Raw genomic sequence first — 15,475 nt, 5'->3', positions numbered from 1 at the left:
CACTGTCAGTTGCCAAATCACCAGCTATACAATAATAGATTGTTTGTTTTCAATACCAGTCCACCACATCATGATAACCGTAAGTCTTCTTTTTGACATCATGGTGCTGTTATTTTGACACACATCCAATTATTTGAGTTGCTAAATAAAATACTCTCCCCAAATGTCTCATACTTATATTCTCCTTTTATCAAGTTTGCTGTTGCTCCCTAAGCGTCCTTGACCTCTTGGGCATCAGCACTGTTATTGCAAAAGGTGCTCATTTGGAATTAAGGGTCTATGGGTCTTTTCTTCTTCAAGAGGAGAGCCTGAGGGCTTAAGAGGTGGATGCACAAGGAAATGGCTACTGGGGTTTAATTTACTGTAAGCAGAGAAGGATGCTGCAAATGGAGCTCCCTAACAGTTAAGGAGCTGGTATGTGGCTGAAAAATTAGCCCTAAAGGAAGGAACATGAGTAAGTCCACGTTAGATTCTCAATAAACTCTTGACTTCATCCTGTCGCTCCCATAGAACAGTCCCATATATGCTGCACAGGGCCAAATGGCAGGACAGAATAGCTACTCCTCCACTCACAGGTCCTGGTTCATGCTGCTTTCTCTGCACGCTGCCAGCCAAAGCAATTTGTCTGGCAAGCACTCAGCCAGTGTGGCGCAGAGGGCCACACGGAGCCAGTGGGAGTTTTGCAGCTCACCTCACACATTCTCTTTTTCTTTTTGCACTCATTTTCCTCCGTCACAAAAGCCCTTATCCATTCATCTAAACCTCCCTGTCTCTCCATCAGTCTGCTGGCACTTATTTAAAATAGGCCCCAGTAGCTGTTCACTAAGGTAGGGGTGTGTATTCAGCTGGTTCTCCTCTGTGGTTTGCTGTAAATGCTGTTATCTGGAAACCATTGTGTGTGTGTGTGTGTGTGTGTGTGTGTGTGTGTTTATGTTTGTGTGTGTGTGTTTGCGTGCCTGTGTTTGTGTGTGTGTGTTTGTGTGTGTGTGTGTGTGTGAACTGTCCATCTGTCTCTGCAGGCAGTACCCCCCTCCCACAACATACCCCATCCAAACACACAGATAAGATGCAGCTGATGAAACAATTTTAGATCTCAGACAGCAAGAGATGCACATGTTGTCCATTATTGACATTACTTGTCCTTGAGTTTATCTTCTCTGTCTCTCCCGTGCTTGTTCACCATCCTCCTCTCTATTCACCTCTGTCTTCTCTCCTCCTGGATTTACACTCTTTCTCTCCTTTTTCACACTGGGAGGTTGGCAGCCTTCTCCTTTGAGACACTGTCCAGCAACTGGTAAAGTTACTTTTTCAAAATCAAGGAGATAGAATTATGCTGGGACCACTGACAGGTGATAGTTATGCTGCTGGCTGCATTTAAGTAAGAGACTATATTGATTGTAGACCAGAGTCAAATAGCAGGCAGTTGCAAGTTTTTTCTAAGTGCTTGCCATAATGTGCTTGCACTGCCAGACACAGTAAGTGGTATCTGGGCCATTCAGGCAGCATATGGAGAGTGGGCCATCACACAAAAAGTATGCTGAAATCTTTTCTATGATTTGAGCCACTTAGACTGCAATATGCTGTGGAAATACTCATCTATGTACAGCCTGTAAGATATATGGAAGTATTCCTTCAAAAACACACTCTGCAATGACCACCATACAGTAATACACATATCTGTAATTATAATCACGTTAAACTAAACGTGACATGCAGATTCCTGTAACTGCATCCTGAAGGAGTCGCTAGGTATCAAAACTTGTGTTTCCTTTCACACACAACAAACTGAAATTATCCGATTCCACTTGTAATTTTCTCTCTCATTTAACACTCAAACATGTAGGACTCAACACCAGGGTAGCATCTGGGTAGAGCAGAAATAGCGGATTTTCTGCACTGAGAGAATCAGAAGTAAATTGTAAGTGCAGTAAACAAACAAACAAACTAATAAATACCTACATGAAAAAAAAAATCATGTTTCCTTCTTCTCGTGTATCAGTTTATCATTTTGAAGTATGTCTCAGTGGTTAAAAAAATCATTCTCTAACTCTCCCTAATTCACCACGTGGCAGCTCTCCTTTTCCTCTCGTCTTTTCTTCTCTCATATTTTTTAAATTTATCACACCTTTCAACAAATCACCCTTTTGTCCTCAATGAAAGCATCACATGTGTCTTAAATTACTCTGTACCCCACAATATTGACCTTTGCACCTTCACACAGCCTTTTTCATTTTATCTGGGGCTTTCCTTGGCCTATAGGAAGCCTTGCTCTTTCTGGATGCATGAGTGAAGGAACAAACTAGGGTGGTCCACTAAATTTTCAAGGCAAGCTGTGTGAGTGCAGCAACATACTAGGTGTCTATCCAACTGTCCATAGGAATTATGCCAAGAGGCATTTCTGTCGGCATAAAAAAATAAATAAACAATTGTGTCTTTCCCCATTTCTGTCTGAGGCCTAACATGGATTTTAATCTGTCAACCTTAACCCTCACAGTCACACACATACACACACACACACACAGTTTACAGCTTATTATATTAAGGAATGCAGGTTTTATATCAGCTCAACTAGTTACTGTCGCTTATAGAAAAGGGTTATATAATATAGAGCTAACTATGTAATAAATAGGTGTAGACAACAGATAGCAAAAAATGTATAAACAGCACCAATTATTGTATAAAATATGTGTTTGCAAGCTCACAGTAAAGTTCAGATAATGTTCATTTGTGCATGTGTGGCAGATTAGTAATTTAATAGTTCTTCCAATTAAGTGAAAAACATGTCATTTACAAACATGAATTTGAACTATCATTGTAAAAGATCCAAACTAACCAAAAAATAAAAAATAAAAAAATCGAAAGTAACTGGGGAATTGAGCCTTAAAGCCTGTAAAGTAAATATGACCTAAGTTGTACCTGTTTGCCGGTGTGGAGAACACCCCCAAGATGATGTCCCGTCCATGCATCCTGATGATAGGACTAGTGGAGTGGAGCAGGTTAAAGTAGAAATGGGAATCACCAGGGACAGAGCAGTTCAGACGGGCCTTCAGGAATGAAGTCCACTGCTTCTCAAGGACACGCTGAGAACCACCCTGGTCCCGCTTACACACCCGGGCCACTCGCGACACCACCACCTGCCAATAGTCAGGCAGAGAGAAGCTGATGCAGGCATAGAAAATGAGTGTACAGAATACATTTGGAATATACTGACACATACAGTGTCTCCACACTGCAGCTCACATGTACAGTCCCTCCAATGAGAACCTGGGGTGTTAGGAAACATTTCGCTAGCTCTGGGTTTTAACTTCAAAAAGGTATATTAAAAAGCCCTTCTCAACTCCAAATTGATCTCTCAAGAGCTATCTGCATATAATTTGCAATGCGCAAACCCTGTTTTGACAGATCATTGTTTTATAATGTTAAATTTGATATCAATTATTCATGAAAATGTCAGTGCATCTCAAAATTACTTCTTTGAACCTCCTCATCCACAATGGTAATGCTGTTTAAGTATCAATTTACTCTGCTCTCTGTAAACATGTCAAATTCAGAGACCTTGTGCAAGCACTTCTCCCCAAATGTCAATTGCTACTGTAATTTATTAGAGCAGCAGCTTTCCTGGTGCTCATATTTTTTTATTTATTCTTTTTCTATAAAGATATATACCCAATCTCATAAAGAAAAGAGATATAGAGTCTCTAAGAAAATAAATCTTTTCTAGGGTTACTACAGCCATCAGTTGTTTGTTCAAACTATGATTTGTTGAATTCCATGCAGACTAGTGCAAGGATGAAAGGTCAGGGGAAAAACATTGATATTGACATTCAAATAATAGCAGCAGGGAGATACTAACCCAGCATCTCCCAGTGGCACATTTTAACAGCATATTCACATATTCGTCTACAGTCCATTTAAAAGATGGTCTGAATGGCCCAGCACTTTCTATGTGTGAATACATAAAGTTCAAAAGCAAAAGAGGGTATTTCATCAGAATGACTCCTATACCTTCTCCAGGTAATTGAACTCCATGGCTATCTCTCTGAAGAAGAAGTAGATGTGTGGTCCCCACTCCACGGCACTGACAAAATATGGTTCTATATTGTGTGAGAGAGAGAGAGAATTGGAGAAAGTGCATACAGTATGAGAAGTGTGGGGAGAAACAGTTTGATGAAATATAGATGGACATGAGAAAGCATATACTAGCAGAGTGTCTCTCTTTGAGAATGCATCATTCACTCCCACAACAATGAGGTAACATGAGGGCAGTGAGAAAGAGGCAGAGGCCATGCTTAATTTCATTATTTGGTGAAAGGGGATTTCACACCAAACAATAAGCACATTATGACTCCCTGTTGTTTCTGAGAAATCAGTTTCACGCTATGCATTTTGGTGCTATTATCCACAGGACCGAGTACAACCTGTAAGTCTTATGTATGTCCAAAGGGCTATTTCCACATGCCAACAAATGGCACTTTTGGAAATAAAATGACCTGGATGAATGTGAATCTCCATAGACAACCTGTGTGTCTGATACTGTGTACTGTGCCACAGTGATTGTAAGGTTTGACTGCAGACTGACCATGATGTGAATAGTCCACTCTGTCAAGGAGCAGCAACTTTGACAGCTTCGTGCTCAGTGACCTGAACATAGGAGTTGTCAGCTTGCTGACTCAGCCCTCTGTTACTGACACATTTATTGATTGTGCATGGTGCTAAGTAATTTAGACACACACTCAACCCATCAAAATGACAACAACAGACATGGTCCCAAAAAGACTTGAGAAATTTGCAAAAACACAAATAAATACCATTTAACAAACATCCAATAGCATTAACACAAACACACATGCGTGCACACAGGTTGGTAGGTACCTCTGAACCACTTGGAGTCGTGCTTGACGGTGCGCAGAGCGGGACTGTCCCCAAGGCTACGGTAGATAACCGCATCAATGGCCAGGAAGTCTGTCACTGTGGCTGTGAAGAGATTCCCCTCTGACACATACGCAAACACACACACACACAACCACACGATACTGAGTTGGACAGACTGCCAAGACTACAGCGCAACCACAACCAATTACAGCTGGAGTGAAAGTTGCTGTTTTCTGAGTGTCCTGCATCATAAACATGACGTAACTGGCCAGTCAACAATGTAATTGCAGTAACATAATTGCACCTTTGCAGCACTCCCACACAAAAACAGCATTTTATATGGGCAGCTAATATCAGATAATGGGCTGATGGCTGAATGGTAATGGCTCCCTACAGTTTCAGCCAGAGAAAACTGTTGATTATTGCGAAGTATTTCAATCAGATGAAGTAAATAACACGAATAAAACTCAAGAATAACTATGGCTTAGTTTTGTTGAGCTTATGTTGTGTATATAAAAATCTAAATATATCTTTAATTGTGGAACAATGATATTTCTTGCTATGATCACTAAAGCATAATGTGAGACAATTCATAATGTCACATCTCACTGGGATCCAGGTGAGAATATAAAGATTACACCAACAATGTGTTTCTTACCTGCAAACAGAGCTACATTAGCATGTTTAGGGTCATAAGGACATCTCGCCATCCCACTGACTGTGTCTCCTACCATCTCCAGAGTGTCTCCCTGTTACAACACACACACACACACACACACACACACACACACACACACACACACACACAAACAGAAGCATGCCTCAATCAGTAAACTCTAAACAAACAATATGAATGCATCTACAGCAGCATCATCAAAACAAGCCACAAGAGAATGGCAATTAGGGAGCGTCACCGTAAGTGCAAACTAATGATTCACTGGTGGCAATTAGCCTCAGCAGTAACAACAAAAAGTGTCACGTTCTCATGCATAAATTAAACACACACACACACACACACACACACACACACACACACACACACACACACACACACACACACACACACACACACACACACACACACAAACACACACGCAAACACACACGCACAGAATGATAAACTCTTATACATTTATTTGGACAATAGTCACAAGTTTCTTATATATTTTAAGTTTATACAGTACATGTATATACTGTACAGTACAAACCTCCACAAACATGCACTTTTCACCAGCACAGGCTAATTCTCATCCATGGTAGAAAATGAAATAATTTATAGGTTTCATTTTATTAAAACCCAGCTATAAATAAAACAGTGGCTGGCATCACTAACTAGTCCCCAGAGAAACAGCCTATCAGGAAGAGACAGGTGTGTTATACACTATTGTAGCATGTCATTAGTGGCTGACAGATAATGGGCCAGGTACATCTCAGTATTCCACTGTTGTGCTATGTTTGAAATGTGAGAGACTGGAAATAACACTTAATCTGAAAAAGCCTTTGATAGGGAAAGGATTTTTTTCCACCTTCCTCTCTCAAACTCAACTGCCTTCATCCCACATTTAAAATTCCTGCAGAGTGATGTGAAATCAGCCGAGCTGATGATTAATATTTATGTGTAGTTTTTATTCCACAAGTTTAAAATTGTTAGTGTAATTGAGCAAGACAGGGAATGGTCGGGAAGTGGAGTACGGGAGGATTCAGGTGAGTTGTTGCTGAATGGATACAAACCTTCAGAGACTGCCAAATGTATTTTGGGCAGAGTGGAGGAAGTATTCAGAGTACACAGTGATTTACTGTTCGAGCAGCCAACACTTTCACTTGCAGCTTTAACCCTGATGTCTCTTACATTCTACTTTACTTTCTGGGGAATTGCTTTACTTTCTCAACCACTGGCAAAAGGGAATCAAACCCGACAAACAACTCACATCTCCACCCTCCTCTTCCTCTTCTCTCCTTTTTGTGTTCTTTTTGATTATCTGTCTCTCTGGCTTTCAATGATAACAAGCTTGGCAAACCAAAAAGTTTAACCACTGAGAAATAACAACTGTTGTGTCTCAGGAAAACAAGGCGCTGGAACTGCCAGACAACAAGGGTAAATAACTCTGAGGACGGGAGTCAACACTGCCATGAGAGCTGAACAAATACCTTTAATCAAGCTGTGAATTTTCACCTGAACAGACATACTAATTGTGCTATGGAAGCCAGGCCTCTCTTTTGGCAAAGACAGACTACTTATCAGTTACCGGGTGTCAAACCAATCACAAGAACTAATGCATGGACGTGACACATTTGAGACAGGTACAAATGTAATATTCACTTACAGTATAGTTGGCACACAGCGGGTTGAAGGCATTGGTTCCACACACGAACAGGCCTCCTTGTCTGCTGAGCAGAACCTTCATGAAGTTACGACATTCATCCTGCAGGAAAGTGAGAGAGAGAAAAATTACGTTTAATATGCAAACTGAAGAGAAGAAAGGCGAAGTGATGGAGGGAATGAAGTAAAAACTGGGTTTAGTTTTCAGCAACTGATTATCTAAACCTCACTGTGAAATGAAGCTTTTCAGTTGCCTGATGTGTTGAATTATCACACCATTAACGCTGTCAATCATCCTGCTACAGTCTGAACGTAGCCTGCAGAGACTTTAAGTGTGTACCCTCTTCACTCATGCGCACACGTACACAGTTGCTGTTGATTGACAGATGGTAATCCAAACCAGCCTCAGGAATTTAAAACAAACAAGAGATTTAGACCTAATTTCTTCACCGTGAGTCAAACTACATGAAGCCCACTTAATGGCTAAATAAAGCCAAGCCACAGTTTCATTCTTCAGAACTCATTTTTTGAAAGGAGAAATCGTGTGTGCACCACATGACTTAATAACCGCTTTTGCCCCATACTGCCAAACAGTAATAAATATGGGTTTAAGGAAACAGAGGATATTACTTTCAAGTTAATCTCTTGTCACAACAAAAGTAAAATGAAGCAGTGTTTTCGTACTAATAATTAATACATTTGTGACACAAACTTTGCGTGCTGTGATCATCATATTTTGAAATGCAGTGGTTTGATTTTACCTCACTGCTTAAACATTTTTCTAGTACACGCTATTATCTAATATTTTCACTAATATTTAAACCTTTAGTCTGTATTTAAGTATTTGGTAATTTATCAATAACTTATTAGATCATTTTGTCATTACTTAGCTATTTCACCATTAGCTTAGGCTCTCTATTTATCCATTTATCCACACATTAAGTCTACCAATCTATTTCATAAATGTATCCTTTAGATTCATATTTTAACATGTTTAAACTCTTGGGGCATTTTACCATTACCTTTACTAAATTTGAGCTGTAAAATCATTACAGTTACTGTAGCTATTTAAATGTTATTATTAGATATAGAAGACAGGTAGAAAGCCAATTTGATAGTCGATAAACTCTTTGCATTTTGACCTTACGATCTCTGTCTAATGTAACAATACGTGTGCTTACCCTAACCACAGTTTATGTTATATTTGTGTGGAACTTTGTTGTAAGTATTTTCTTTTTATCTTCGCAGGTTATGTACCTTTGTTGATTAGTATTTTTATAGTCTGAGGAAGTGAGAGTTTCGCAAAAATAAATTAACTTTTTTTCTCCCTTTCAAAATCCTGTGACCCCTGAGATAAATCTCAGGACCACATAGGTAGTTCTGATGTCCAGGCTGGAAGCCATTGTCTCAGGGGACTTAGAGCCAAAGTGTAATATGATAATAAGCAAACAGAGAACCTGTGCAAGAATTACATTTTTTTTCTAAAGGCGTTAAGCTAACATTCCAGTCATGGCCTTTGACTTTGGCACCATCTGAGTGTGTGTATGTAGAGTGAGTGGTGATGTATAGAGGCTCACTGGTGGGCAGGGAGAAAGCTCCTCCACAAACTACCAGTGTCCCAGTCGGGATGGCACCAGTTTTGCCACACACACACATTTTTGTATAATTGGGAAAATACCAATTGACATAATAAAATTCCCAGTCTCTTATCCTAATGTCAGCCATCAAAACTGAATGCTGAATCCCAACTTTAACCATAACCTAATCCTCATTGTCACTATAAGTATAACTAAAACCAAGTCTTAACCCTCATAAAGCCCCTTCAAGTAGAAACATACAGCTAAGATATCTTCACAATGGAAAACCTCAACACAACATTAGCACTAAACTAAAAATTTCCCACACAACTACAGACAGTACAATGCCATTTGTACACACACACACACACACACACACACACACACACACACACACACACACACACACACACACACACACACACACACACACACAGACACACACACCAGATGGGGTCTACTTAAAGAGACCACAACCCACAATGATGTCATCGGAAAGACAAGTAGAGCTGGAGCAGAAGTAGTGGTGATGAGGGGTATGTCGAATGACAGTGTGTGTGTATGTGTGTGTGTGTGTGTGTGTGTGTGTGTGTGTGTGTGTGTGTGCAAGTATGGAAGAGATCAGAAGGAAAGCAGTAACATGAGAGACAAGTGAGTGTTATTCCAGATGCTCCCCCCTGCACCCCTCCACCCCTCCACCTTCCCACTTCACTCCCTGCAGGGGTCTCAATTTTCAACAGCAAAAAACAGGAAAGGAGGAAATGTTGTCGTGTGAGTGTCAGTAAAGCATGAGGTGTAAATTCCTAATGGCACAGCACTATGTGACAAATTGAGGAGCGACAGTATATGTGTCTGTTTCCCCCACCAATATAGCAGGTGTTACTGTGTTTCTGGTGCATATATCTCTGTGTATGTGTATTTAGTTTTGTTTGTATCCGTGTATCACAGCACAGATGCATGCTCATGTGTGAGAATTATTTGAATGCTGTTTGTCTGTAGGGTTGCAGACTGTCAGCTTGGTCAGAGCTGTAATCACAAAGCCAGATAAAGGACTTTTAATAACAAACCAGTCCCACTGCCAACATCTTAGAGAGGTGAGTAAATACTCGGAAGTACGAGACCACTGCACAAATGAATGCATTTGGCAGTGCTCCTGTGCATAAAATGAAACATTTCATGACTACAAGATAGAAACGAGGGTTTCATCCATTGGAAAATGCAAACTTTTAAGCTTTGGGTAAAGTTTGCACTTTAGAGATGTCGTCAGACTTCATCCCATGCCACATATGTGTATTTGGCACTTCCAGATATGAGTTTTGCTTTATTCAAAACCCAATTCAGTCAGCAGGATTAGGTTCTTATTATGGTTTCCATATTAAAAAAACAAACCAATTACGAAGGATCAAGCAGAAAATCACTGAATTAAACAATTATATATATAAGTAAATCCAAATGCTGTGCATGCTGGTTCCTCCAGCCTACCACCCTCTCTCTGCTCCCTCACTCCCTGGGCAGAATCCAGACACAACGCCACCTGTGCTGGCTGGCAAGCCTTCTTCAGGCCCAGACGACTGCAGCTCTCCTCCTCCTCCTCCCTTTCCTCCACCTCCTCTTGCTGCTCTTACTGACAGGGGCAGAGCTGCTCTAAAAAATTAATCTGCAGCGCAGATGAATTACACAGGAGCATGGGCCTCAGTGCAAATATAGACATAGTAGTGAATGAATTAGGAGATTTAAAGAAGATCAAGAGAAAGGGTAAGGTCAGATAGGGAGAGATGTGTCCCATGTGTGTATATGAGCAAGTCTGCACATGTGAATTTATGTACTGTACAGTACATTTTTATAAAATAGATGCTATGAGAGGCAGCAGATTTTTATTCAGTCTCTGGGTCTTGAGGCAGTTGTGAGGCATCCAAACTAGTTCTACTCTGCAGATGTTGAAAGAGCAAGTGCTTTCCATTGCCTTCGTAATTCTCGGCACAGACACCGATATCTTCCTTAGACTCAAAAACGTACCTAAAGTATTTCTCAACATGTGTGTGTGATCTCCCACGTACACACACACATATACAATCAGAGGATCGACAACAAGTTCTCTGTTGCTACAACACATCTGCTCCAAACAACCTGCAGCAGTCAGACACCATTAAAACTGAGGTGGCTCCACCTTCTGCGTCTGCTTCCCTCTATTGTCCGCAACTCAACCTTTAGAATGAGATGATAAACAATCTTTTCATTTGGTTTAAGCCTGAGGTCAGTGTTTCATTTAATGATGAGGATTTATCCAAAAACCTAAATGAACACAGTTTTTTACCTCCAGCTACAATCAGCGTTCCCGTGTTTGGACTAGCCAAAATACAAAACAGGTTCATATGTTGTCAAAACTTGTGCTCACTTCCCTGCTTTAGGGGCAACCAGATCATTTTTTATTCACTAATAAAATACAATAAGTCATCACCGTGACCTGATTTAGTAAAGTTCGCACAATAGGAGCCATCTAAGGCAGTACATCAGGGGGTCGTATTTAGCAAGCTGCTCCTCTAAATCTCCAAAGTTTCCATTACATGCCTGGCTGGTCCCCTGATGTTAGAGACCAGGGAGAAGACAGCATTGCTTTGCCAAGAGCCGCCATTGAGCCAGAAGTCTCCCACACACACTGTAAGCACATAACACACTCACAAAGGTTTGGCGAGCCCTCTTCTCCACTCATTAACAACAGGCCTGTGATTTCCAGAAAAATCCCTGACACACACACAGTTATGACTGAAGACAGAGTGACTGGGTATGACAGGAAGAAAGTGCGTATGTTTATGTGCTTGTGGGTGTAGGATAAATTAACAGCGGTACCAAATTAGCAGCTATGTGCTGTTCTGAGCGCTGCGGTCTTACTCAGCATGTTAAAGCTAATCCGCGTCCCCCTGCACCCCTTCTTCTCTGTTTGATGGTAATTCTGACTGAACACACCACAGGCAACAAACAAACATCAGACGCCAGAGGGAGGGAGAAAGGGAGTAAAATTAAGATAATGGAGATAGGAGGAAAATATGAGGAGCAGGAGAAGAGAAATAGCGAAGCCGAGAGAGCAAGTTTTTCCAGTTCAGTCAGCCATGTGGCAGCCTCAGCAGTGCAGCTGAAGTGCAGCAAGACCTACAGATTGTGGGGTCAGCTGAGCTCCTCGATGATGGAAACTTACACACACACATACACACACCGTTACTCAGTCCTTGACCACAATACTTAACCCGAGTCACCCATGGATAGGTGTGTATGAGACAATGAGTGCTCAATACATTACACAAGTGATGCTTAAGTTATATTTATGTTTTTCAAAAAAGGACCACAACCACAGGTAAAGTGACATCCCTAACTCTAACCTTAACCCTAAACATACCCCAATATGGTACAACCCAGACTTTCAATTTCACAATACCCTCACTCACTCAATAATACACAGTCACTGTGCCTTTTTGAGGCTATGCCATTGGGCCTGATTCTTAGATGCAAGTAATCACTCACCTTCACCACCTGTTTGAGTATAACCCATTTCATTCATTAATGCAAAAGTATGAACAATTCCTCCAACACCAACAATTAGAATTCAAAATTTAATCAAGAGTAAATATATATAACAACCCACTACAGCCCCCAACACTAACTGACAAGATAATATAAATCACATGGTCAAAGAAACTGTTGAACTCTATAAAATGATATCAAACAAAGACATAATATAATATACAGATATAATATCAGTCCCAATAGAAAAAAAAGATCTTACTCTTACTCTCTCTTGCTTCAACTTCGATGAAGCTTGGAACCGATTTCTAGACCATTTCAAATTAAACAAAATGATTGGGACTGAGGCCACGCACATCTCCACTCCACACGCACCCCTGCCACAAACAGCCAAACTAAAAATTAGACTAGTCATGATCTCTTTTTTTTCTGGATAAATACCATTACTCTTATTACTAGCAGTAGTAATTGATTATTGATTATTTCTATAATAATAATAATAATAATAATAATAATAATAATAATAATAATAATATCAATATCAATATTACTATTAGTGGTAGTTTGTGTTAATATTATTATTAACATTTAAAAAATTTTTGCTATATATGTGTGTGGGTCTTTTTTAATTTTTATTTATTTATTTATTCTCTCTCTTTGTTCTGTTTTAGCTATTTTATTTGAATTTATTATCAGTTTTTTCATGTTTTTTCATATGACTATTATACAATATATATATATGCTTAGAACATGTTTATATCCTTAGTATTTATACTCCTACCCTGTACGTTCCTATCGTCCCCCCAAGTGTCCTTTCTCTTATGATTATACCCTTTGTGCTTATCCTCACTACCCCTCTTAAATCCTCCAATTCCAATGCACCTTCACAAGCAAACATACACTGTTCATAGGTAACACATGTCTTGTCTTTTTGTCGTATATCACACTGTTGTTATGCTGTTATGTTTTGTATTGTGTGATCTGTACTGTTTTTTGTTTTTGTTTTTTGTGGTGAATAAATAAGTGACTTCACATGGTTTCTCAAATTGATTAATTTAGGAGCCAAAAAGCGGCTGTGAAACAGTATCTTAGGATGGTCCAACCCAGAAAAGACATTTAGTTTGGACAATAGAGAACCCAGAGCTCCTCTGAGAGCATGATCAACGCAATATTGATCCAACAATCTCACTAAGAGCTGCTCATAATGAGACCTGGCCGCACTTTAAAAGCGCTCTATATGGAATTGCCTTTTGTTTGCATGTACATGCCACACTGCCGTAGCTGAATGCGTTTGCACCGAGCCACCTGTGGGGAATGTTTAACCCGCTATCTCTTGTTCGGTTTTGCTTTCAGAAGAAGAGAAAGGAAGGAGTGAAAGACTGGGAGGCAATGACAGCAAGAGACAATGAAAAGGGCAAATGCAGGGGAGATACAGAGAGAGTAAAAAGCAAAGGACAAAAGAAAATATGACAGGAATATGCAGAGTGTGTGACAGGGAGGCTGAGTGTTGCATTCATCAACAATTGTTTGGTCAACATGGGAGTAGAAAAAAGGCATAAGACTTGGGATATTGAATTTTCAGCCTAATTAAGGAGAATATTACGTCCTTTGTGATCAACCAAGCAGAAACATTTAATTACAAAACCAATTACGAGGTGGCGAATGTATCACATGTGACACAAGAGTCCCCCAAACAGAACAGGACGTTTTCAGGAGGTGAAGAGGAGGTGGAGGGGGCTCCCCTTAAAAATTACTCCTTGACAAATGTGTGAGATTCCATTTTTAATTGTGTTCACACATATAATACAGTGGTGATTGAACGTTTCTCTTTTTTTATATAAATATGAAGTTAACATGAGATCAGAAGCTCTGAAACTACAGAAACGATGTTTAAAAAATTAATGGTCATGGGTCCACTATCACAAGATCTTTGAAATGGCTTCTCAGTTGGTTTCTATACTATGAAATACAATAACTTATTACTGTGGTACAATTTGTACAGTATAAAGCTTAAAGGTCTAATAATGTATGGACACTATATGCGCATTTATAGTTATGCAGGACTACATTCAAAGGTTAAAGGTGTGCAGCTCTGAATACGTTTTAAAAGGTTGTTATTTGGAATAAAATGATGGCATATTTTCTCTTACATTAACAGGGAATATCAGCAAAAAACATTGACCATAGGGACTTAAAATATCTGTGTTGGCTTTTAGAAACCTATTTCAGCTACTGTATACTCTAGTGAGACTGTGCTTGTGATTGTGACTGGATGTGCCTCCGTCTACAGCCATATGCACACACACATCTATTAATATGCGTTCGAGCCCAGAGAGCTGACTGAGAAGACCTGGTGCTGTTCTTATCTTCCCCACATTGCCGTGTGACTCACAGCATTACCAGGCAGCAGAGTCATTAGGGGCAAGAAGACCTTTTATATCTCAGTCAGCCCCACAGCCGTCCTCTGGGCTGGCCAATAGGGACCCAGCTTCTCCTCTCCTGTCCTCTCCTGTCCTCTCCTGTCCTCTCCTCTCCTGTCCTGTCCTCTCCTCTCCTCTCAGCATGGCTTTTTGTCTCTGTCCCTCTATTCTCCATTGTGTTTCTGTCTGGCACTGTTTCACACAGATTTAATGTCAGGTGTTCTCTCTGTGTGTTAAGTAAGTCATTTTTGTTTCTGCCTGGAGGGGACAGAGCCCATGTTTCCCTCACCAGCCATCGCCACTACACAGGTAAACGTGCATACACACGCACAAACACACAAGCGCACACACACAGACATTGAAGACAGCTGTTTGTGTGTAGCAGACAGCAGTGAGAGATGTACAGTATTGTGTGCTGCAGATATAAGAGGTATTCAGGCATGGTTTGCTGGCGGCTGCCGCGCAATGTTTCACCCCATCTCATCCTCACTGCCTTGGTTTCCTGACGCCCACCTACATTTTCTGAGGGCGCAAAGTAAATTCCTAACTCGTGATGGTAGAACAAGTGTTGTATAGGTAGGAGAGGCTCTGTCCTTGAGATCGATGTCTTTGTGTAATGGGTTAGACGAGCAGGGACAATGAGATAATACACAGTCACAGTTTTTGAGGCTATGCCAGCGGGCCTGATTGTTAGATGGACAGAAATAAAAAATGTCCCATAGTCTGTATTTGTGTATATTCATCAGCCATTGTTTTGGTTGTATTGCCAT

The 15,475-nt window shown here is 40.3% G+C and overlaps 1 protein-coding gene across 2 annotated transcripts in view; it reads right to left on the bottom strand.

Annotated features, from left to right (window-relative positions):
• The window catches only part of sema6bb (sema domain, transmembrane domain (TM), and cytoplasmic domain, (semaphorin) 6Bb), a 116,942-nt gene that overhangs the window by 38,015 nt on the left and 63,452 nt on the right, over window positions 1–15,475 (bottom strand). For both annotated transcript variants that reach the window (XM_067513388.1, XM_067513387.1), the window contains exons 6-10: window positions 7,197–7,295; window positions 5,531–5,621; window positions 4,873–4,992; window positions 4,006–4,094; window positions 2,917–3,134 (exon numbers count right to left, since the gene is read on the bottom strand). In XM_067513388.1, the coding sequence (XP_067369489.1) occupies window positions 2,917–3,134; window positions 4,006–4,094; window positions 4,873–4,992; window positions 5,531–5,621; window positions 7,197–7,295 (617 nt within the window). The remainder of the gene's footprint in view (window positions 1–2,916; window positions 3,135–4,005; window positions 4,095–4,872; window positions 4,993–5,530; window positions 5,622–7,196; window positions 7,296–15,475) is intronic.

The sequence above is a fragment of the Channa argus genome, chromosome 8, assembly GCF_033026475.1.
Source record: "Channa argus isolate prfri chromosome 8, Channa argus male v1.0, whole genome shotgun sequence".
NCBI lineage: Eukaryota > Metazoa > Chordata > Actinopteri > Anabantiformes > Channidae > Channa > Channa argus.
The sequence above is the reverse complement of the archived record's forward strand: the minus strand, read 5'-3'. Positions and strand labels throughout refer to the sequence as shown.